This window comes from Meles meles, chromosome 18 (genome assembly GCF_922984935.1).
Source record: "Meles meles chromosome 18, mMelMel3.1 paternal haplotype, whole genome shotgun sequence".
Classification (NCBI taxonomy): Eukaryota; Metazoa; Chordata; class Mammalia; order Carnivora; family Mustelidae; genus Meles; species Meles meles.
In genome coordinates, this window is record NC_060083.1 from 39658998 (window position 1) to 39682035 (window position 23038).

The 23038-nt window shown below is 57.5% G+C and overlaps 3 protein-coding genes across 23 annotated transcripts; 2 read left to right on the plus strand and 1 right to left on the minus strand.

Moving 5' to 3' along the window:
- Positions 1 to 420: 420 nt before the first annotated feature.
- Positions 421 to 7867, plus strand: PHOSPHO1 (phosphoethanolamine/phosphocholine phosphatase 1). Of its 6 annotated transcripts, none has more exons than XM_045983833.1 (4): positions 421 to 1261; positions 2254 to 2480; positions 4315 to 4427; positions 6037 to 7867. In XM_045983833.1, the coding sequence occupies exon 4, from the start codon at positions 6170 to 6172 to the stop codon at positions 6917 to 6919; it is 750 nt and encodes a 249-aa protein (XP_045839789.1). In that variant the 5' UTR covers positions 421 to 1261; positions 2254 to 2480; positions 4315 to 4427; positions 6037 to 6169; the 3' UTR covers positions 6920 to 7867. The 6 variants fall into 6 exon arrangements, with proteins under 6 accessions (XP_045839789.1, XP_045839786.1, XP_045839788.1 ...); XM_045983830.1 differs by having other exon boundaries at positions 6161 to 7867; XM_045983832.1 differs by having other exon boundaries at positions 421 to 1153; positions 6161 to 7867.
- Positions 7868 to 8075: 208 nt separating this feature from the next.
- ABI3 (ABI family member 3) lies at positions 8076 to 17687 on the minus strand. The gene is made up of 8 exons (XM_045986126.1): positions 17541 to 17687; positions 12670 to 12837; positions 11423 to 11599; positions 10171 to 10256; positions 9940 to 10035; positions 9563 to 9717; positions 8918 to 9055; positions 8076 to 8611 (listed from the first exon to the last, which is right to left on the minus strand). The coding sequence occupies exons 1-8, from the start codon at positions 17655 to 17657 to the stop codon at positions 8448 to 8450; spliced, it is 1101 nt and encodes a 366-aa protein (XP_045842082.1). The 5' UTR covers positions 17658 to 17687; the 3' UTR covers positions 8076 to 8447.
- A 124-nt stretch (positions 17688 to 17811) lies between these two features.
- Positions 17812 to 22271, plus strand: GNGT2 (G protein subunit gamma transducin 2). Of its 16 annotated transcripts, none has more exons than XM_045986142.1 (6): positions 17812 to 17946; positions 18237 to 18360; positions 18530 to 18628; positions 19385 to 19476; positions 19997 to 20300; positions 20672 to 22271. In XM_045986142.1, exons 5-6 carry the CDS (start codon positions 20217 to 20219, stop codon positions 20795 to 20797), a joined length of 210 nt encoding a protein of 69 aa, XP_045842098.1. In that variant the 5' UTR covers positions 17812 to 17946; positions 18237 to 18360; positions 18530 to 18628; positions 19385 to 19476; positions 19997 to 20216; the 3' UTR covers positions 20798 to 22271. The 16 variants fall into 16 exon arrangements, with proteins under 16 accessions (XP_045842098.1, XP_045842086.1, XP_045842099.1 ...); XM_045986143.1 differs by having other exon boundaries at positions 17834 to 17946; positions 18240 to 18360; XM_045986130.1 differs by lacking the exon at positions 18530 to 18628.
- Positions 22272 to 23038: the final 767 nt, after the last annotated feature.

The following is a 23038-nucleotide window of genomic DNA, read 5'->3' on the forward strand; positions in this document are numbered from 1 at the left end:
GACCCAGGCCTGGGGGCGCCTGCGCTCTGCACCTACACAGCTCCTTTGTGACCCCAGGGCCAGGCGCGCCTATGTTTGAACTCAGGCAAGTAATTTCTCCGGTCGTGAATATTCAACGGCAAGTGTAGCAACCTCGTACAGTGCCCTGTTCATAGTACGTTCCCAGTATATGTAAGTTTCAGGTCTCTGTTGTAGAAACAGAAGCTTCTCCTCAACGATCCTGCGGCAGGGCGGACGGACGGAGCTGGGGGGGGGGGCGGGGACTGGGTTGGGAGGAAGGGGGACGCAGGAGAGTGTGACTAGGCACGGACTCTTACGAAGCAGGAGAGAAAGTGGGTTTTTTATTTACAACACCACTTGCAAAGGGCAAACAGTTGGGCCCTTAAATCAGTGTTTACGGGGTGGGGTGTGGAAGGGCCCCTTCCCCGGCGATCCCCTGTAACCCGTAAGCGAGGAAGGGTCCCAAGAGGCGAGGTGCCGCAACTCCGCGCGGAGGGCCGAGCCAGGCGTAGGCGGGGGGGAGTAGGGGGGGGTGGGGGGAGAACACTGCTTTCCCCGGGCTGGGTCCAACGGTGCCTACCTTTTGGCTTAGGAGCGAAGAAGGGAATGGGGGCTGGCAGGAGGAGTGCATTTCTGCAAATTTCAGGGCTCGGCGCCCTGAAGGCACAGCCCTGACACTTCTGGGTGTGTGGGCGGGGACTCACGCAGAACCCCGCAGCCGCTCCAGCGAGGGTGCCCCCCACCCACGCTCCTCCGGAGGGATGCGCTCCATCTCCTCTCTCCTCCCCTCTCTCCCGGCGCGCAACCCCACCTTCGCTTGCTCTCGGGTAGCCTGCGGGGCGGCCTGGAGGCGTGTCCCGCAGGCGGCCCGCCCCTTTGATGTGAGCCGGCGCCGCTGTGATTGGACAGTCGCTTGTGACGTGAGGGGACTGCGGTGGGCCCGGGTGCTGCGGCAGCCGCAGCGCCGGCCGCGGCTCGGGCTCCGGCTCCCGGGCATTTAAAGGGGACGCGGCGGCGGCCCGGGGGGATGGGGGGCAGGTGGAGGGGACGGCCCAGACGCACATCATCCACGGCCCCTCGGAACTGGAGGGACTCGTGAGCCGGAGCCCAGAAATCCGGGGGTGGATAAGACACCGCGTCCCCTCCAATTCCCGTAAGCACCCCTTGCCCCATCCTGCGCCCAAATACCTCAGCTAGCCCCTCTCCTCACTTTACACTCCAAACTAAGCCGGGACAGACCTCTGCCGCCGCCGCTCCCCACGTGAGTCTTGGGCTCCCCGAGGTAGGGGAGGGCTGGGGTCCCAGTGTGGGGTGGGGGCTGTGTGGAGTTTGAGGGCGCTCCTTCACGTGTGTCAGTGGGGGAGTCCCTGGAGCGGAGAAATGAGCCTTCCTCCTTTCTCCTACCCCAGGAACGAGGTGCCGGGATATCCCTCTGTCCCTGACTCAGGCAAAGCGAAGGAATCTGTGCCCCCTTGCTCTCCGCCACCCACCAGTCCCCTGGGCTCCCCGAGCTGCGCACCCCCCCCCCCACTGCCCCGCATTGGAGCGAAGCACCCGCCAGCTGGGGGTGTGCCAGGATGCCTGCTTTCCAGCCACCTCTAAAAATATCTCTCCCCCCAAACCACCGGCAGCTGCCACCTCCCTGTCCACGGAGGATCCCCTTCCAGCTTGTCCACCCAGGCAGGGCGGGCCCAGAGGGGACTCCAGGTCCCAGCTTCTTTGCTGACACCAGGGCTCCAGGTCCTCAGGGCCAGCTTACTCACAGCCCAAAGGGGTCTCCAGGACAAGAGGGAGAGCTCTGGCTGCAACTCCACCAGGGGCCCCAGGGACTCCTAAGTTCTAATCCTGCAAATGATGTTCTGTGACCTCCGGGGATGTTAGCTTGACCTCTCTGGGCCTCCACTTTTCCTATTTGCTGCTGGTGGTTGTTAGAAGGAAGAGACGGTAGTGAAGCTGGGAATACAGTCTTGGATATGGAGAGAAAACTTCAGTTTAGTTGTGGGATCCAGTTCCTAGTGATTGATAGAGAAGATCTGGTCTTGGGCAGGGGCTTGTAACTATGGTATCTGCAGGGCCCTCCCTCCCCACCTCCATCCCTACCCTCCACATTTCCTGGAGAAAACTGTCCCTGAACTGTCCAGTGGGCTCCCCATCCCCTCATGGGGGCGGGGGCGGAGGGGGAGGACTTTAAAACTGTTTTTCCCTCCCCCAACCGCATTCCCACAAATGTCATCCAGAGCATTTTTGTCAAAGGCAGGAGGAAACAAGGAGGAATCCAGTGATCTGACGTGGCATCAGGGAGGCAAGCGCCGCTTTTAAGTGGGACTAGAATATGGACTCCCTGCCGCCCCAGAGAAACTCCTCTCTCCTCTCTGCTCTAGCCATCTAGAGAAGCTCAGAGATCCTGTCCCCCTTTTCTCTGAGGGACTTTTTTTGGTGACCACAAAAGAATTTGGTCACTTAGGACAAAGCTGCCAGAGGTGAGTAAACTTACTGAATGTCATGAGTCCCAGATGCCAGTGGGGCCTGGGGAGCCACTGATTACTCTGGGGTAAGGGCAGGGTAGCAGCACAGCCTTCTCTTTCTGGGGGAAGAAACTCAGGATGCCAGGCTTTCTGCTCTGGGGCCTAAAAGAAACAAGGGCCACTAACTCACTAAACAAATGTTGACTCGATTTCCCTCAATAGTATTATTAGATGAAAAAAGAAACATAACTATGTCTTTTGCTCTAATGATGGAGAAATTTGGGATATGATTGAAAGTCAGTAGACGATTCTACCAAATTTTCAGAAAAGAAAAGAAAAAAAGAAACAAGGGCAAAACCAGGAGGCCCTCTGGGTGGCTGCTTGAAGAGCCTGCGTATCTTTCTATCTCCCACTCCCTTTTCCCGGATCCCTGCTGTAGTCTGTGTGTGCCGAGGGGCTGCTTGCTTTTATCACAGAAGTGGCGTCCCCTGGCCTTTCCCCTCAAATTTGCTGGGCCTAGGAGCAGACAGGGGCTGTCAGGCAGGATCCTGGAAGTTTGGAGCTCCCTCCAGATAGGGCCTGGGAAGAGTCTTCCCATCCTCCAACACATGCCATTCCAGTGTCCCCATGCTTTCTCACCCACCGTCTCCTTGACCTCTCCCTTAGCCCCCACCTCTTTCTGCCCCTTCTCCCCATTCAGCTTTGGCTGCCTTTCCCAATTCCTGGATGAAAAGTTCTTCCAGGAGGAGCCTGAGACCCACTTCCATCCATATCAAAAGGGCTCAACACACCTCTGGTTAGGGCGCGGTAGCTCCAAGGTGACAGAGGCCCGCCCTCTCACCTGTGCCCTGTTCCTGGGAGGTCCCAATCTTTATCTCCAGGGCTCACAGCTGCTCCCGGAGGGTCTGGGATGGTCTGGGAAGGTCTGGGAAGAGTGTCACCTTGACAAAGTCAGGGGTTTCCAGCGTCATCTGCTATGACCACCAGAGGGCAGCAACCAGCCAGGACTTTGCTCAACTCCCCATCTAGTCTCCTGGTTCTCAGTATCTTTCCAGGTCTGTCCCAGATGCCTCTAGTCTCTCATTCGAGGGGCAGGGATGGGGCATAGGGAGGTCCTGGGAGCTGCAGGTGGTGTCCTCTGTAGCTGAGTGGGTGAAACCCCCACGAAGGCAATCCCTGTCCCCAAAGCCACACAGCAAAGCCCCGCAGAAATTTCAAACTGACTTCTGGCTGATTGCTGGTCTCTGAAAGCACCAGGGAGGCCAGTCCCAGATCGTCTGGGATGCTCAGGGGTCCCGACCCCCAGCTGTGGTCCAGTAAGCCCGCCATTTGCCCTTTTCCCTTTAGGGCAGAGAGCATCCAAGGCTGTGGCCAGGTGCTGGTGAACCAGGTCTCCCCGGGGACACCGCACAGCCTCCTTATAACCTCTCTGGGCCCTTCTCATCTGCTGAATTCATGCGACTGCGATGAGCAGCGGGAGAACATGCATGCTGGTGACATGTAAACCCTGACACAGGAAAGGGGCCAGGATCATACTGGAGAGAAAAAGCACTGGTCTCAGACCCTAAGTTCCGGTTTTGAGATCTGTCTTTGCCACTTACCTTTGAGTAAGTCGGCTGACCTCACTGGGTCTCCAGTTATTATCACCTATAACCTCTCGAATGACACAGGGGATTGGTAGGGGGATACCTCGCAAGGGTTTTGCCCTCTGTGAGCCCGGTGCTTATCTGAGGGTTTTTTTTACTGAGCCCCTGGGAGTGGCTCCTGGGGCTCAGCTGAGGAGACAGAATCAGGTGGGCACACAAGGCTAGCTGCTGGCGCCCTCCAGCAGACCTCATGTGGTTGTCAGGAGCTCTGGACGACGGCTGGAGGCCAACGGAGTCTTCTGCAGGTGGCGCCCAGGGTGATGCAGTGACAATGAGCGGGTGTTTTCCAGTCACTGGTCTCCGATGCCTGTCTAGGGTAAGTGGGTACCTCCAGGGGTCTCTGAGGCTAAGGCCTCAACCCCCTTCCCATCATGGGGTGGAAGGAGCCCTCTCCAGTCCCTTTTAGGCCTACCCTCATCTCTACCGGGCCTCCACTAATCTCTGGAAGCTTTCATCCCAGGTGTGGGGTCCTGATGCTTTTACAACCTCAACTCCAGGGATCCTGAGTGGCTGAGACTCCCAGATGGATGTCCATGAGACTAGAGCGTGACTCTTAGGGATGAGCTTGAAGGGACAGTGCTATTAGGGAGGCAGAGAGCTAGGTCCACACCCCAGTTCTGACGCTGGGAGCTTGGACTTCATTTCACAAGCTGGGCCAGGCCACAAACCTCCACAGGAGTATCCGAGAGTGAGTGAGGAAGAAGCCAGGAGGAGGAGTGGTTCCGTCTGGACCAACTGAGGTGGGAGGCCGGGAGGGTGAAAGGCAGCGTGGTGGGTATTCTGAACTGTCCGTGATTGGCTCTCTGCCCCTCTGCCAAGCAAAAGGGGCCTCCACTCACTTGCCTTTGTGCCTCGCACCTGCACTCTTGGCCTCCATCCTCTCCTGCGTCCTCTGTAGGTGGGACTGTGGCCCGAGGTCTCTGCTTCCTGGAGCCCTGCGTCCCCACTGTGCTGTCTCCAGGCTCCCCTGGCATGACCTTCTCCTAGCCTTCTCTTTCCCCACCCTGTGCCCACTCTTTGCTCCCTCCTGCTCTGCCTTTTCAGCCACGCTGCTCTCTCTCCTCTCCCTCACCTGTCTCCCAGGTATGTCGCGGCCTGGCGCGGGAAGCTTCTATCTCCCCAAGTCCCACTGCTTCTGCTGCCCGCTTCCTTCGGACTCTGGCAGAAACCCCACCCGCTGACGTGTTCCTCCCAGGGAACTGGCAAGTGATTAGTGATGAGCTGTCCACACAGGGCCCTAAAACTCCCTGGAGAAGCCGTATCCCATCCTGGGACCCTTGCCCAGTGCCATCTGGCTGGAAGCAGCTCCCAGAGAGCCTTCCTGGGTCAACCGACTGACCTGATTATTCCAAGAGCTAAAACCCAGTTCCCTGGCCAGTGCAGAGGTCCAGACGCATAACTCTCCAGGCCCAGCCCTTAGCCACGATCCAGGCTCGAGGACCTGGCATTCACACCAACGAGTGTTCCCTGGAGCCTGGCTCCTTATTGTCCACAGTCTTATCAGCTGGGCATGGCCCAAAGAGGGAATGAGGAGGCTGCTTCATCTGGGTGAATGCCTGGTTTCCCTTGCCTACGTATATTAGGGAAGAAAGGGGTGGAGAGGGCTCCAAACCAGAATGGGGGTCACTAGAAGTCTCCAGAATGGCCTCGTCCAGAAACCTCCCTAAAGGGTGACCCCTTGGAAGCTGCTCCTCCCCTCCCCTCCGTTAAGCTGACCCCGTTAAGCCCCAGTGGCCCCACAGGAGAGTAGCAGAAATAGGTGCCAAGGAAGCTCTTCTGGGTTCAGGAGGAGGGCGGCCTTCCGGGGATAAACCCCAGCACAGTTCACTGGGAGGTGCCAACATGGGGGTGGGCAGGGAAGGCTGGGGCAGGGGCGGGGGCGTGGGGTCCTCTGCCTACCTTAACCTGCCTTGGGTCCTCCTCAGGTCTTGGAAATGCCAGCGCCTCTGGCGGAGGCCCGCTAACCAGCCTCTCCCGGGCCGGCTCGCGCCGCGCCCCCTCTCGCTTGCTCCCTCCTCCTCCTCCTGCTCCTCTCCCCCCTGCTCCCAGGACGGCGGGATGGCCGCGCAGGGCGCGCCGCGCTTCCTCCTGACCTTCGATTTCGACGAGACCATCGTGGACGAAAACAGCGACGACTCCATCGTGCGCGCCGCGCCGGGCCAGCGGCTGCCCGACAGCCTGCGGGCCACCTACCGCGAGGGCTTCTACAACGAATACATGCAGCGCGTCTTCCAGTACCTGGGCGAGCAGGGCGTGCGACCGCGGGACCTACGCGCCATCTACGAGGCCATCCCCCTGTCGCCGGGCATGAGCGACCTGCTGCAGTTTGTGGCCAAGCAAGGCTCCTGCTTCGAGGTGATCCTCATCTCGGATGCCAACACCTTCGGCGTGGAGAGCGCGCTGCGCGCCGCGGGCCACCATGGGCTGTTCCGCCGCATCCTCAGCAACCCGTCGGGGCCCGACGCGCGGGGGCTGCTGGCGCTACGGCCCTTCCACACGCACAGCTGCGCGCGCTGCCCCGCCAACATGTGCAAGCACAAAGTGCTCAGCGACTACTTGCGCGAACGGGCCCACGACGGCGTGCACTTCGAGCGCCTTTTCTACGTGGGCGACGGCGCCAACGACTTCTGCCCCATGGGGCTGCTGGCGGGCGGCGACGTGGCCTTCCCGCGCCGCGGCTACCCCATGCACCGCCTTATCCAGGAGGCGCAGAAGGCCGAGCCCAGCTCCTTCCGCGCCAGCGTGGTGCCCTGGGAAACGGCCACGGATGTGCGCCTCCATCTGCAACAGGTGCTGAAGACGTGCTGAGGACCGCGGCCTGCAGGGTGCGCTCGGGCGGGGTGGGGGTGGGGGACAGAGGGAAAGACAAACCTAGTTTTATGACTCCCTTTCCCTTGCTCTCTCTTCGGTATGTCCCTCCGGGAATTCCGGGAATTCCGGGCTGGTCCACGTCGGGGCTGGGAGAGGGAGTTCGGAGCCGTCCCTGTCTATGCAGTTAACCCCGCTCGGCTGCCTCTCTCCCCCACCCCCGCCCCCGTCCCCGTTTCACTGCAACGTTAAATTCTGGAGTCCGACCCCACCGAGGTGGTTGGTGCGCATCCCTGGGAAGGCAGCGGTGTTTCCAAGATCCTTGTCCTCGCAACTGAGAGGAAGCAGTTCCCACTGCTTTCACTGCTCCCCTGAGCTGCGGAATCTTCCCATCTCCCGTTCTTCTGTAAGGGAACTCGCGACCCCAAAGCCTCCCCGTCGCGCCGGAATCCCCTCGGAGAGAGATGAAGCTCTGCACCCACGGCCTCAGGCCTAGATCTTGCTACTACTAGCGCGTCTCCACACGATACCCTTTTTCTTCTGGCCTCCCTCCCCGCGCCCAACCCCCCTCTCCCACCCCCACCAGCATCCCCAAAGGAGGGGGGGGGGAGCCAGAGGGAACAGTCGCCTCCTGGTGGTGGAACGAGGTAGCACACTGGTTCGGGTCCGGACGGCCTGGGACCTCGCAGCACGACGGTGTCTCCCCTCACCCCAGCCTCTTCTATGCAGCAAGAGACCAGGGACTTTACCAAAGTCGCCCCCCCGGGCTGGCCCTCTGCGCCTCCGTCCTCCCCTATGGAACAGAAAGCCATGATGTTTTAAAGCCGAGCCAGCGAAAGCCAAGCCCCTCCTCCCTCTTTGGTGTTCTAGAGCTATAAAGAAGGTGAAGGGGGAAGAGCTGACTCAGATCTCTCCGCCGACGCTGTCTGAAGGGTGAGGGTAAGGAGATCCCTGGCCTGAGAAAGCCCCACATATATGGGGGAGTTGGTCCCCCCGTCTGGGACACACACAGCAAACAGGCAAAAGAACAGGTTGCAGTCGGTCGTTATCCAGCGTCGGGGGGTCTAGTGCAGGGGGCACTTAGGACCAAAATGATGGGGAGAGACAGCTGCTCTGGGCAGAGCAGAGGGGGGTCAATAATTAGCAGGAGCCTTTCACTCTCTCTCTGGCCCCCTAGCCCTGCAGGGCAGTCACCAAGGAGGTCATCAGAGTTTTATTCAAAGTGGACACTTGCAGCTGGAGACCCCATCCTGGGTGGACTGGGGGGGGGTGGTGGCAGGGAATCCTCTGTGGACAAGATCACCAAACTCTTTGGCTTCCAGTTCTTTCCCGTCCACAGCAGGCCTTTGCGTACATCCTCTCCCCAGAGCCCCCTTCCCACCAAAATGAGGGAAGGGACAGACCCAGTTCCCAGACCAAGAGGTGGCACGCCTAGTCCAGCCTTGACCATGGAGCTGGCTTTGTATGGGAGCTCAAGGGGCTCGCTGGGGGCTGTGCCTGGGTGGGGAGCTCAGAGAGCCGCAGGCTGTCAGCAGCTGGGCTCCACGTAGTTCCCTGGGAAGAATCCAGTCCCCTCCGAGCTGACACCCTCACACCAGCCATCTGAGTAGCGGCGTGTGATGCAGATGATGGTCCCCTCGGTGAAGGAGAGCTCGTTGTCCTTCTGGCGGGTGTATGGGTACAGTGTCACCACTGCGGGATGGGAGGAAAGGTTTCCATGAGACGTGCCTCCCGCCCTACCGTGGGGATGCCTGGCAACATCTAAGGGGATGGCTGCAGGGAGTGGGGCTCCAAAGCTCTTGGGACCCCCGCCCCAGCTGGGTTTAATAATACTCTGCCGGGTCAGCAGCCTGTCTTTCCAGCTTGATTCACCACTCCTGGATGAACATTTGGTCAGTTCATCAGAAAATAGGTGTGTGTGTAACAGGTTCATACCTTTGCAGATTCTACAGTAGAAGGTGGGGGGAGGGCGCATCCCTAGTCCCAGGAGTCAGGTACCTTTCTCCAGGTAGGAAGCAGGAACCCAACTAGGCTCTTCGGGGCAGAGGTCTGGTGGGGGCAGAGGTGGCAGCCCCAATTCATCTAGATCCAGGGGCGGAGGAGGGAGCAGATCCAGGGGCGGAGGCAACTCTGGTGCTGGGAGGGAAAAGGGAGAGCCTGCAGATGTGGCACAGGGGACCCCCTCCAAAGGCCCCCAGGAAACTTTGTTCTTCAGTCGGGGCTCCGGCATCTACCGATTTTCTGTAACCTTTCTCCAGCCCCTGCCCATCCTGGCCTCCACCACAATGCTTCCAGAACTTCTCAGCAAACACACAAATGTTGAGCAATGTAGGCTAGTGAGGCACTGCCACTTAGCTGGGTGACCCTTGGGCAAGTCAATTGAACCTGCCAGCCTCTGCTTCTGGCTGTTAAATCAGTGTGAAGGTCCTCTTAGGGTTGTTAAAGTTCAAGTGCAAAAACGGATGAGAAGCTTGAACACAGAGCCTGGCAGAAAGCAGGCGCTAAGCTGTTAGCCCACTTTGGCCCCTTCCTCTCCGGTTACCCCCTACCTGGGATGAGGCGGGCCGATTGGAGGGAGAGGGAGAGGGTCGGGAGGTGAGAAGAGACCCCGCGATAGAGCCAGGAGAGGGCGGAGCTTCTTACCCGGCAGGGGCAGGGACACTTCCTCCAGCAGAGGGGGCGGCAGGAAGACCTCGGAGGCCGGTGGAGAGGGTGGGGCCGGGGAGCTGGGGAGACGTGGGGGTGGAGGTGCTGCCTGCCCCTTGGTCGTGGAGACCCCACCGACACCTTCGCCGCTGCTGAAGACCAGAGAAAGCGGGGCTTGGCTAGGTTGGGGGACACCTTCCCTAACTCAGCATCTCCCCCACTAGCCCCGCCCCCTCAGTCGTGCGCCCCACGTGGATCTCCCTTCTCCAAGACTCAAGCCTGTGATGAGAGTCTTCCTGGCCCTAGCAGTCACCCTGACAACTGGCAGGAGGCCCCCTCAACAGCCCCTCCCAACGTGGCCTCTTGGGGCTCACCCTGCCGAGGCCAGGGAAGAGGCAGAGGAGGCGGCGGAGAGTTTGCCCTCGGGCACCACCGGGAGCAGCACCGGCTCTGGGATCCGGGGTGGCCTCCTGAGGAGGGAGGGGAGAAAAGGCGAGGGGTGTCGTCAGCTGGGGGAAGGAAGGAGGTGCGGGGAGGAGGAAGTTTGGCTTCTCTGCGTTGAGGGGGTGGGGGGGAAGGAAAGTTTCAGGATCGCGAGGTCTCACCCCAGGGTGGCAGAGGCCGGCGTGGCAGGCGCCTTGATGCTCTTTCGCGAGAGGGTCCCGGTCCGCGACAGCTGCGTGGTCAGATCCTGCGGCGGAGCAGGGGGCTAGGCTGACGTCTATGACCCCCCCTCCCCGGGGTAGCCCCCGTGGTCCCACAAAGGGAAACAAGGGAGAGGCGGCGGAGAACTGGGAGGAAGAGAGCGGGGACAGCAAGTTCCCACTTCCACTCCCCAGCCCACTCTCCCACCCCACCCCACAGCCCCCCCCCTGGCTGCCGCGGGCCGGGGCCTCTGGTCCGCCGGCCGCAGGCGCTGCGGAAACCTGGAGCAGACACGGTCTGAAGGCCACTTCCTCTGCACGGCCCCTAGCAGCCGCACCTCGCGCCCAAAGCATCTCCATGGCCAGCTTGGTGATCTCTGATTCTGATAGACCCCAACCCCAACGCGGGGCTGAGGAGGTGGGGGGAGGGGGGAGAGGACCATCACACTTAGAAAGAGCCCACCTGCCATTTTTTTTCCCCACCTGCCATTTTGACGGGCCTGCAGAACCGGCTCTGGACAGAGAGGGCCAGAGCTTTCAAAACGCACAAATGGCCAGGCCAAGCCCACAGGCAAGGGAGCGCGTCTGTAACTGGTGGCGTGTCCCCCAGCGTGGGGCACAAGGGGAATGCTGTCCTCCGCTATATGGGGGAACTGAGGAAATGGGGTTGAGGGAGTGTCCTCTCCCCACCTCTCAGGGAAAAGGAAACGGCAGTGTCTTGCTCCCCTGTCCTCATCAGGCCCCCTTTGAGTGGCTGCACCCCCATCTGTTCCCACACAACAGCAAGCAGCTCTGGGGTGAGCGCTCAGTGCCGGTGACCTCAAACCTCCAGACAGAGGAAGTTGCCCTTCTGCGGCTGGGGAGCCATTCTCATGCACACCCTGATGCCGCCCCTCCCCCTCTTCCCCTTCACACGCACCCAGCCCCCACGGAAGGGGCTGCTCAGATGCACCCTCAGCAGATCACCCGAGGACAGGGTCAAGACCAGCTGTGGAGGGGGAGGGGTCAGGAAGGACATTCAAGGAGGGAGGCTTGGAGAGGAGGGGTCCGCTTAGGGTGATGGCTTCCTGGGAGTCAGGAAAGATGAAGGGGGGCAGGTTGGGACACACAGGGATGTAGATGGGGAAGAGAACTGGGGACCTGGGGTGAAAGGAGCCTTGAAAAGGAGATGACGACGGTGGGTTGTGGGAAGGAGGAGGGCCCCTCTCCCTACCTTGATCCCATGGCCAATGTCATCCAGGCAGCCAAAGTTGAGGGGTCTCCTGTAGTAGGGCGTGAGGGGTGGGAGGCTGTTGGGGGCAATGACTTTCTGGCCAGGGGGCAGCCGCTGGACCATGGCCAAGGTGCCGATCTCCCTTCGGGCCACCTTCTCCATGTGCATGTTCACCATCTGCCACGACAGGGTTTGAGGCGACAGTGGGCCAGGCTCTGTACCACGCCCTTCCTCTGACCAGAGGAAGAGGATAGAGACTTTGGGATGGATGGTTAGGGGCCAGGGGAGGCTGTGAGGTCCAGAGAAAGAGTAAATGCTCTCCCCAGGGTCACTCGGCGTTTGGGAAAAGAATTGCCAGGAGAGGATGGGGCCACTTTGGAGCAACTTCCTCGTGGAAGAGAATGAGGGTTATTATTAGCTGAGCAGGAACGAGAGGAAAAGAGAAAACACAGCTCCTTTGGGCTGCCGGGGCTGCACTGTGTTGGCTCTGTAGCGGAGGTGGATAACGCGGAGAGTGGCAGAGGCTGGTGGCCAGACAGCCTGTCTCTCTGGCGGGGGACAAAGCAGTGAATTCACTGCCTCTTGGAATGTCATGTGGGGAGTCACAAACATGAAGAGGGTGGGAACTCCTGTCTGCTGGGGCAAGAGGAAAAGGCCCCGCCCACAGTGAACACGCCAGGGATGTGCGGGCCAGGCTCATGTGTTGGGGGACGGGTGCGCGTGGTTGATGGGGCAAGTCCTCAGCCAAGGATCCAGGAAGGAAGGAGGAGGGCGTGTGTGTGTGTGTGTGTGTGTGTGTGTGTGTGTGTGTGTGCGCTAGATGGGTGGGGAGGGAGCGCGGGTGGGGGGCATGGAGCGGTGCCTTCAGGGCTGAAGATGACCTTGCCAGGCACACATGCTCTGGGGTGAGGACACTGAGTAAGTCACTGCCTGTGTTTAGCAGGGAACAAGATCCATTTGTCTCTTTCCTGTTCTAGCAGTCTCTGTGGTTGGTAAATTCGGCTCTATCAGGCAGGATAGAATTCAGATGGAAGTCAGAAAGGAAAAGGACTGCCTTCAAGGAGTTCCTGGTCTGGTAGGGCAGCAGGGCTCAGCACAGGGACATGCCACAGAGATAAGGAGGCTCAAAACCCTTGGGAAGTGCAAGCATTTGGAGGAAGGCGGGAAAGAACTTTTTGCCCAAGAACACGACCGAGTGGGGCCGAAGGATGGGCGGCCAGGGCAAGAAGCCTTCCTCCTGCCCTCACCTGACCCAGCGTGTTCACACGGGCTTCCACCTGCCGCAGCGAGGCTGCCTGTAGGTCCAGCATCCGCAGAGTGTGTCCCGCCAGACTGCCGACTTGGTAGGCCACACTGGCCAGTGCCTGGGTCGTAAAGGCCATGGTCTCCTCCAGTGCTTTCCGCTTGTCTGTGGCCTGAAATACACACAGCTCTGGTGGGGGGCCAGCCTGGCTCACTAGATCGCCGGCTGGGTGGGTAGGATGGGAGAGGGAGAGCATGGGGGCTGAGCTGGGAGAAAGCGCCAACTCCAGATGTTTGACGTAGTTTCCCTGAGAGGGAGCTGGGAACATTAGGAGGGCAAATCTGTTACCCTGAGGAATGGGGGTGCAAGGGGAGGGAAAGATCTCCCTCCTCAAGACTTAAGCTGCAGATTGACCCCACTACCTCCAGGGGACCTTTGGGAATAAAGGGTGAATAGTAGAAAGGAAAGAGGAAAGCGTACTTTGAAACTTAAAAACCAACCAATCAATGGCAGCCCCCCTATCCCAGACCCTCTAACCAGAATCCCCTGGGGAATGAGGTTGATGAATCTATGCCTTTAAAAGCCCCCCAGGGGACTCTTGTGCTCCTGTCTTTCTCCAGTCTGCAGAGTAGTGTTTAGGAACCAATGTTCTAGTCCATTTTACCAGATTAGGAAATTGAGGCCCAGAGAAGAGTGACTTCATTCATTCCTTCCAGTAGCTTCCCAATACGCTAAGACTATAATCCAGACTTCCATCCATGACCTATATAGGGCCCCACAGGGCTGGCTCTCCTCTACCACTCCCTCTCATTCCCCTCCAGGCACAGTGGCCATTAGGTTCCTGTTCCCGGGTCAAGCTAAGATTGTTTCTACCTCAGGACCTTTGCACTTGCTGTACTTCTTTCTAGAAACCTTATTATTAAGTCTCAGCTCCTCAGAGACACATTTCATCACCACCCTCAGATTCTCCTAGCCTACACCTGTATTGATTCTCTACCATGTTTACCCTGTTCTCTTTTCCTCATAGAACTTAGCACTATCTCTCAGTATTTATCTATTTACTTCATTATCTATTTCTCCCCACAGACTAACATGTAAGCAATGGGAGGGCAGAGAACCTATCTTATTCTGTGTCCTACCCTGGAAGAGTGCCCAAAACACAGACGATATTTAATAAATAGGCATTTGTGAGTTAATTAATGAATTGAATATGAACCCACACACTTACTGGGCATCTCCTTACTGTACACAGGCACTATGCCAGGTGCTGGCCAGAGTCACACTGGCAGTCAGCGGTGGGAGGGTGGGCAGGGAATGGCTGAAGACAGAAGAAGTTTTTTTTTGTTTTTTGGTTTTTGTTTTTTTTCCAGTTCCAGATGAAACCCTGGGGCTAGAGCAAAACTCCTCTGGTCGTTTGGTTCCCCAGGCAGCTTCCTCATCTCAGGTCGGATCATGGAAGTGCTGCCATTTAGCCTGTAGTCTTCAGTCTTCTCTAGGGGGTATAGGGGTGAGTCCAGGGCAAGTCTGGGCTAGGCCCACACATAGACAGGCAGGGCTGCACCACACGGTCTCCTTGCAAAAGGCCCCTGGGTTCTCCCCAAGGCCTATCCTACAGAGAGCAGACCTGGAACCTCTCAGAGCAGGGTGCCTCCAAAGGAGCCTGAGCCAGGCTGGAGTCAAAGGGCAAGCCCAGAACCTTCCAGGGCAGCCCTTCCTTGCCTTTCTGCTCCAACAGCTGGATGCTCATTTGCATGCAATTTACATCTCATCAGCATATGTAACCAGCAGCCTTGAAAAGGCAAAGAAATCAACCCAGGATGTTTAAACCAGAAAGGAGAGCTGGTCTTGTTCTAGCTCAAGATCTTTCTTTAGTAGGCGAGGACATGATGGCCCAGAAGAGGCTAGTGACCACTCACTCCTCCAGATTTCCCATCTCACCTCACCATCACTGTCCTCTGTTTGGCCTGCCATGTGGAGCTATCAGCCCAGACGGGAGAATGTCTGCATGACTGCTTGGGCCTAGCTATGGAAGGCTGGAGCCGGATGGGTACCTACTGACCCCTGGTTTGGGGCTTGGCCCGGAGTTAGGTCTGGAGGTAAGAAGGTGTGAGATCCATTGTCCTGGCTCACTGCTTATTCTCAATGCAAATTACCTTGTCTGTAAACTCAGTGGACTCTGACCGTGAACTCTGCTGTCGACCCCAGGCTGCCCTCCCCCCACTCCCCATGGGTTTCCTGACACCTGGTTTGTCTGCTGTGGACCCCAGCCTGCCCTCCCCCCATTCCCCATGGGTTTCCTGACACCTGGTTGGGGTGGAAGGAGGGGGTGGGGGAGAGGCGGAGGGCGTGGGAACCAGGCCTTGTTTAAGGGTGGTGCTGAGAAGTCTTCCAAACCCTTTGTAGGCATTTGCTCCCCAGACAGGGATCCTCAGAGAGGCCGGGAAAGGTAACTAAGGTCAATTAGCTAGTGTTCCACATGAAGGAAGCAGGAGCCCGTGGACTCTGACCTGTGTGTTTTTGCAAGGGCCGCCTCACCTCGCTAGAATTGACTTTCATTATCTCTATGTGCCTTTCATCTTTCCGACAGAAGATGACGATGATGATGGTGATGATGGCAGTAACGGTAATAGTTTCCATGCATCCCGCCCCTCCTAAGGGACAGGCACTAGGTTAAGTGCTTTAACACCTTCTCAAGTTTAACCCACGTGATCCCCCTGAGAAGGTGTAAGCATCAGAGGTGAGGTGACCCTCCTTGCCGTGGGTCCTGTAGTTGCTAGGTGTGGCCGAGTTGGCAACTGGACTCAGGTCTTTGGGACCCCAAATCCTGCATGCACAGAACCGCTTCTCTCCTTGTCCTTAGGAGAAGCCTAAGGACAGCGCCCTGAGAACCCGGCGGGCTTACAAGCCACGGTCCGTCTCATCCACAAGCAGGCCACTCAACATCTACATGAACAGCAGTTATTCAGCTAGAGGTTTGGGTTCTGGGTTCGAATCCCAATTCTGCCACCAGCTCAGAGACGTTGGGAAAGGGAGTGGGTCTGGGTGAACTTCGGCTCCCTGGCTGTGGAGTGGGAGTGGTTCTCCCCTCTCAGGACTTGGGGGAACACTACAAGAGGCCATCCGGGCAACATGCCTGCCCAAAGGAAGGGGGCTGAACATTCTCACTGGTATCATCACTGACTCTCTTTCATCTGTCATTTTCCCAGAAGCCCTTGCTATTTTCATTATTTTTTTCAACGCTCTTACTGAACCAGGAGGTCCCTGGGCATGCCAGTGCAAAGAAACTGTCCTGAAGTCCTAGGGCATGTCTCCCCTAGGAAAGGGGAAAGGTGGAGAGGAGAGAGCCTAGCTTCAGAAGTCAGCAGGCTGGGGCGCCTGGGTGGCTCAGTGGGTTAAGCCTCTGCCTTAGGCTCAGGTCATGATCTCAGGGTCCTGGGATCAAGCCCTGTATTGGGCTCTCTGCTCAGCAGGGGGCCTGCTTCCCCCTACCTCTCTGTCTACTTGTGATCTCTCTCTGTGTCAAATAAATAAATAAAAAATCTTACAAAAAAAAAAAACAACAACAGAATGGCTGACTTAGCCAGCATTTTAAAAAAAAAGAAGTCAGGGGCGCCTGGGTGGCTCAGTGGGTTAAGCCGCTGCCTTCGGCTCAGGTCATGATCTCAGGATCCTGGGATCGAGCCCTGCATCGGGCTCTCTGCTTGGCGGGGAGCCTGCTTCCTCCTCTCTCTCTCTCTCTGCCTGCCTCTCTGCCCACTTGTTATCTCTCTGTCAAATAAATAAATAAAATCTTTAAAAAAAAATAAATTAAAAAAAAATAAATAAATAAAATAAAAAAAAGAAGTCAGCAGCACTCTGCCAAGGCTAAGCCGTGTGACCTTGGACGAGTCATCTGGCCTCCCCGCGCTGCGGGTTCTTCATCTACGAATGAGGAATAATAATACTTGTCCTTATAAGGCACTTATGAGGATTAATGAAAAAAAAAACAGAGGTGCTCAGTCATTGCTAAGTTTCCCTTTCCCCTCTTTCCTTGTTCCAGAAATCGTGTTCACGGCCCTAGAACAACTACACAACTTAGGAGACTATTCTAGGCACATGGGTGGCTCGTTCGGTTGAGCATCTGCCTTTAGCCCATGTCACAATCCCAATCCCAGGCTCCCCAGTCCCAGGCTCCTAGATAGAGTCCGCGTGGGGCTCCCTGCTCAGCGGGGAGTCTGCTTCTCCCTCTTCCCCTACCCCTCCCTCCCGCTTGCACTCTCTCTCCCTCAAACAAATAAAACCTTTAAAAAAAAAAATTTTAGGAGACGGTTCTAAAAGGCCATGGTTGTCATCTTTTGCTGGCGGACTGCTCTCAACAGTCATGTGGTCCATCCCCCTGCCTCTGTGCCAGACCCAGCCTCGTCGGATGTCTCTCCACCGTTGCGCAAAGGTCAGGGAAACAATTCTCTCCCTGGTCCCTCTCCAGTTTATGACATTGTTTGGGAAGTTCGCAAGTCTCACCTCGAGGCAGCCTGCAAATGGAATGATGAGGCCAGCATTTATGTAAGACAAGTCAGGGGCCTCTGCACCCGAGCGGGACCCAGGAAGGAGATGCAGGGAGTGTGAGGCCCGCTAACAAGATGGAACAGCGCTGCGAGCCTGGGCGTCTCTGAGGCTCCGGGAGAGGGAAGGGAAGGGGCATGATAGGGCTGGGTAGCATGGGATCGGGGCCGAAGTCTGGGGGGACCGGAATGAAGCCAAGTCCTGGGGTGAAGGATTTCACAGGCGGGCCCAGGACGAGCACCTGTCAGGATGGCTCCCATGGTCCTGCCTGGGAGGTGGGCTCCGGGCCCCTCTGGGGGGCCAGGGTGTCATGGCGGGGGCCGCTCGGCCTACCTGCACATAGTTGTCCACGCAGTAGTCTGCAACCCGCAGCAGGGAGCTGTGGTTGCCCCGCAGGGCCTCCCGGCCCGTGGGGATCTCGAACTCCTGTAGCTGCTGCAGCTCCGCCATGGCCCCCGCCTCTGGCTGCCTCCCCCGGGAGCCCGCCGGTTTTGTGCCTCACCCTGCTCTTGATTGGGCGTTTGGCTTCCCCCCACCCCACCCCACTGCTTTTGGTTTCCTCTCCGTGAGAGACCCAAACCTGCTTGCAAAGGGCAGGCAGGCTCATTCCGGGACAAGAGGAAGTCAGTCTCCGCTCCCTGGGCCCGCGCCTCTCTGCCCCCTGCCCAGAGGAAGGGGGAAGCCGGGGGCCCCACTGGGGGCCCGGTCCCCCAATCCCTTCCCAGCAGAGGAAGCCAAGGTCGGGGCGCTGTGATTGCTCCCTGGGCCTGGAGAGGAAACTGTTTGGTGGGGCGGGGGGCGGGGGATGGGTTGGGAGACAGGAGGAAGGGGGCTGGCCTGCTTGGGATGGGGGGGAGGTGGATTTTCCACTCATGGAAGGGGAGGAAAGGGCAGAGGGTGGGGGCTTCCTTGGGAAGCTCAGGGATGAGTCACCCAGGGCCCGGGGAGTGGAGGGTGGATAGGATATAGAGACCAGGGGCGCTGGGGACTGGAGGGTGGCCCAGCAACAATGGAAACCAGCCAATGCAGCAGCAAGAGGAATCGGCTCAGACACCAGGAAGACACATCCAGAGGTCCCCTGAGAAGCGTTAGCAAACCTCCGAGGGGCTGTGCGTGGAGAAGCCCCGATGCGCATGCTCTGAGCCTGATGGAGGTAAGCCCAGCCAGAGCGTGGGGGTTTTGGATTAGACAACAGGAAGGAATTGGCTTTGAGAAGCACCAGGTTCAAGTTCCAGGTTAACTGGCTGGTCTTAGGAAGCAGCGGTGGACAAAGCACCGAGCTGGCCTCTAGAGGTCTGAGCTCTCCCATCCTGCCTTTACAGGACGGTTGGACTAGGACCCTCCAGGCTCCCATCCTGATCTTCAATTCTTAGAGCTCCCAGTTGTGAGTGGGACTCGGACCCTGGAGTGGGGGAGTCAGGGTGGGTGCCAGGCCTCCTCCCAGCCTCTTCCAGAGCCCCTCCTGTGAACCTAGAGACAGGACAAAAAGAGGATCCCTTACCAACCCTATTGATCTCTTAGGCATCTGCTTCTCGAGAGGGTCCCCTTGCCATGGGGCAGCTGTCAGCCTGAGCAGGAGCTCAGTGTCTATTAAACAGCAGAGCCCGTGGGTGGTGCTGGAAGGAGACGGAGAGAGATATGAGGATGCGGGCCCTGTGTTAGGTGGTTGGTGAGGGCAAGGCTCAGAAGGAGGCGTTGACGCCAAGAAGCATGGACACAGTCATTGGAGGTGGCCATGGCCCCAAAGGTTGACAGGCCCAGCATCCTAAGTGAGGAGTCCATTTTTATTGAATAAAGATTGAACTAGGAGAAGCTTGGAAGGTGTAATCACGGGGCTCCAGTGGGAGACACCAAGGCTTCTTGGGTGAGGGAAGTTAGGAGCTGGTCTAGGACTTGCTTCACGGAGAATGGTCTCAGCGCAGGCTCAGAGGTAGCAGAGGGGAGGGCTTGGGAGTCAAGGCACGGGGAGGGGAGCGTGTTAGGTTGAGGGTGAGAATTGGCTAGAATAGCCAGAAGGGTCTGGAAAGGAGCAAGGCAGGTGTAGGGGGCAGGGTGTCTGCTCCAGCGGCCTCGGGGTCTTGGAGGCTCAGGCCAGCGGATTGGGCTTAGAACCTTGAGCCCATGATCAGCTTAGGCTTCAGAGATTTTGGCTTTTAAACCATCTGCTTTATCTGAAGACTTTCAGAAGCTGAGGAACTGGGAAACTCAGACATCATCTTGCCTGAGTCGGGCGGACCAGTGACTTGAAGTGCACACTCTTTCTTGGCAGGTGAGAGGGGCTGAGGTTGCACCGGGCTGGGATTTAGTCTCGGAATTATTAAAATCGGGCAGCTGGCAGTCCTTCCTTATAACCTTGTCCTCATGATGACAATAATATCAGTAACTGTAACAATAAAAATAATAATATTATTATTCATTCTGTGCCATACAGAGGGTTAAAATATTTTATATGCATTATTTTCTTAGGATTCATAAAAAATCACACAAGGTAGGTACTGTTATTATACCCATTTTACAGACAGAGACACTAAGACCCAAGGAGGCTGAGTGACTTGCCTAAGCTTCACAGCTTGGAAGGGGCCAGAACCAGGATCAGAAGTGGAATCAGATGGCTCCAGAGCCTTTCTCTTAACCACTAGGGTATACTCTCCCTTGACAGGACCTGCGGTTTCCTGAAAACTCCTACCTGTGCCATTATGTGGAACAATAACCTGGCTTCCCAAATCTTATTCACTGAAAGAGACTCCTTTTCTCTTTCTTCTCCACACTGATTCCTGCTTCGTCCCTAGACAGAGCCTACTCCGAGGGCAGAGTCTGTGCCTCCCCCATCAGACTGGGGCCATCCTCTCCTCCAGAGCCGGGACTCGCGTCGGTGTGAAGTGAGGGGCTGCGCAGGGAAGTGGGTGGAAGCTGAGGTGTGGAGTGTGCAGGAGGGAGCCCAGAGGAGCCCAGGGCATTTGCCATCCCAGCTGCGGGATCCTTTCCGGAAGCAGGTCTCTCTGGAGCAGGATGGCCCAGGAGCTCAGCGAGAAGGAGCTCCTGAAGATGGAGGTAGAACAGCTGAGGAAGGAAGTCAAGAACCCAAGGAGCCCGGTGAGCCCCCTCTTCCCTTCCCTGCCCCTGTTCTCCATCACATCCGGGTCCTCACAGAGCTGGGACGCCAAGGGGGAGGCAGGCCGCTGGAGAGAGCAGCACAAGCAGCAGGAGAGGGAGGTTTGCCTCTAGGCCGAGGGAGGCCGCAGAGGGAGGCTGCGGTTGAGTCCCGTGGGGGTGCCAGGTGCAAGCCCCACAGCGTGCCCAGCCCAGCGCCCCTGGGAGGTGAGACCTCACCCCCCACCCACCGCCTGCCTCTCTCTCTCCTCTCCAGCCTCTGTCCCCACCCCGTCCAGGACCTGTTTTCTTGCACCGAGCAAATCGTGGGTGCCCACAGACGAACAAGGGCTGGAACCTTTGTTTTCTCACAGATTTCCAAGACGGGAAAGGAAATCAAGGATTACGTGGAGGCTGAAGCAGGAAACGACCCTCTCCTCAAAGGCATCCCTGAGGACAAGAATCCCTTCAAGGAGAAAGCCGGCTGCACCCTAAGCTGAGGGCCCTGGAGGCTGCCCCACCCCAACCGTCTGTCCCTGCTCAACCCCGCTCTTCCCCAGGAACCCAGGGCCCCAGGGGCGGGGCGACACTCTCCATCCTCTCTTGGCCACAGCAGGAGGAGACCCCCAGCCTGTGTACTGGGGATCCATTCCCCACTCCTGCCCTTAGCTCTCCACCCCCACCCCTGGGTCACTGCAGGCTCCCCTTGGAGGCCCTTGATGACCTCTGGCTCAGCAGCCGTGGCACCTTCCGTGGTGGGGTCCGAAGAGCCCGCCACACCCTGGGAGCCCAGACAGCATCCTTAGAGACGCTGACCCCTCCCTACAGCCCTCCCGTCTTTCCCTCCACTCTCTTCCTAGGAACCAGCAGTCCTATTCAGAGTCATTTGGGTGGAGGGCCAGAGTGGGGGGGGGGCTTCTTCCCCATCTTATGTCTGACCCTGTGGTCCTCCTCCTAGTCACTTAGATCGCCCCAGAGGGCCTGAGGACAAGAAGAGTTTGTGACGTCCTGAGGTCACGCTCTGTTTAATGTTGTGGGGTGTCTGTTCCGTGCTGGGCTCTGGGGAGGGCAGAGTAGCCCCGCTGACATGGCAGGAACAAAGTTGGCGGTGAGGCCAGTCAGCACTTCTGTGCAGAAAGGACTGTCAATGGCGTGGGCCACACGGCAGGTAGACACCCAGGGCCACGGGCAATGTCCGAGGGAACTGTGACAGGCCAGTGGGCCGTGGGGAGGAACGGGGCCCACAGAGGCCCAAGAGGGAGATGCGCGAAGCCTTAAAGGACCCCTGTGAACTCAGTTAAGAACTGTGTTCTCCACCCGCCGCGACAGGCATGAAGCAGCCAAGGGATAGGATTTGATGAGCAGGAGGGAGGCTGGCTCCTGGCTAAGGAGGACACAGATTCCTGGGCCTTGTCAGCAAGGAGATTATAGTCTTATGGAACCACAGAAGTGATGAGGGCGCAGAAGGCAAGGGCAAGCTGAGAACAGGGCATAAGCTGACACCCCGTAACCCCGTACCCCCCTCCCCCAGGTGGGATCTGTGTGACATTCCTTGGGCTCTCCCTGCTGCCCTAAAGCAAAGGACAGGAAAAACAGTTACTTTCTTAGAGATCACAGCCCTGCAAGATAGGAGTCTCCCTTGGTTTACAAATGGTTTAGCGACATGTCTTAGGGGAAAAAAAAAAAAAAAAAGCATTCTTACCAAAACCCCAACTTCCAGAAGGAAACTCCAACTGTCTTACTGTCAATGCTTTCCTAGAGGGAAAAACAACCTTCACCTGACAATGGCAAGGCCTCCCATATCTTGTAGGTCCTCTCTAGCACACAAAAGTTCTTTTGAAAACCTTGTTTTTTTCCTTACCCCCAGCTCCCAAGTATATAACCCGCCACCCCTCACAACCCTGGGCCGGCAGCTCTTTCTATCCACCGGCCCTGTCCCCGTGCTTTAATAAAACCACCATTTTGCACCAAAGACGCCTCAGGAGTTCTTTCTTGGTCGTCAGTTTTGGACCTCAGCCCAGCCAAATCTCACCTACATTCAAGAACCAAGTCAGAAGGACTCACGTAATGCAATGCTTTCAGGGCAAAGTCTAGGGGGGAGAGGAGGGCGGCCAACCAGATGGGTGAGTTGCATCCTGGGAGGGAGAACCAGTAAAAGCCTCTAGAAGGAGGTGATATCCAGAGCCGAATCCTAAACACTGAAGTTGTAAATGGATGGACGTGCGGCAAATCTGGTTGAAGTGGTCATATCAACGGAGGCATAGACAGGAGAAGGGAAAGACGTAGGAACCAGGGTTTGAATACAAACACCAACCAGGTTAGAGTGGACTGTCCAGGGAGAGAACTAGGTCTTTGGAGGCCCAGACCTAGATCCTTGTTAGAGAAGGTGGGGTTGGAGATAAGCACAGGGGTCTTCCCCCCTTCATCTGCTGGGAGCGAGTTGGCAATGTTTCCATTCTAGAAGGAAACTGGCCTTTGAGGAGATTGAAAGGAGAAAGAATGGAGGCTGAGAGACAATTAAGGAGATGAGCATTAGCTTGGGGGAGTGGCCGTCTTAAGTCTGGATCGGGAGGTGGGGTGAGGAGTTCTTTGGGAAATGAAGTTTTCAGATGTTGACATCTCGCTGAGTGATGGGTGAGGGAGAGGGGAGTTGTCAGGGATGATGAGCTTCGGCTGGGGAGATGGCTAGATAGATGGCAAGTGTGTGAGACTAAACATAACACAGTGATCCCCCTGGAGCC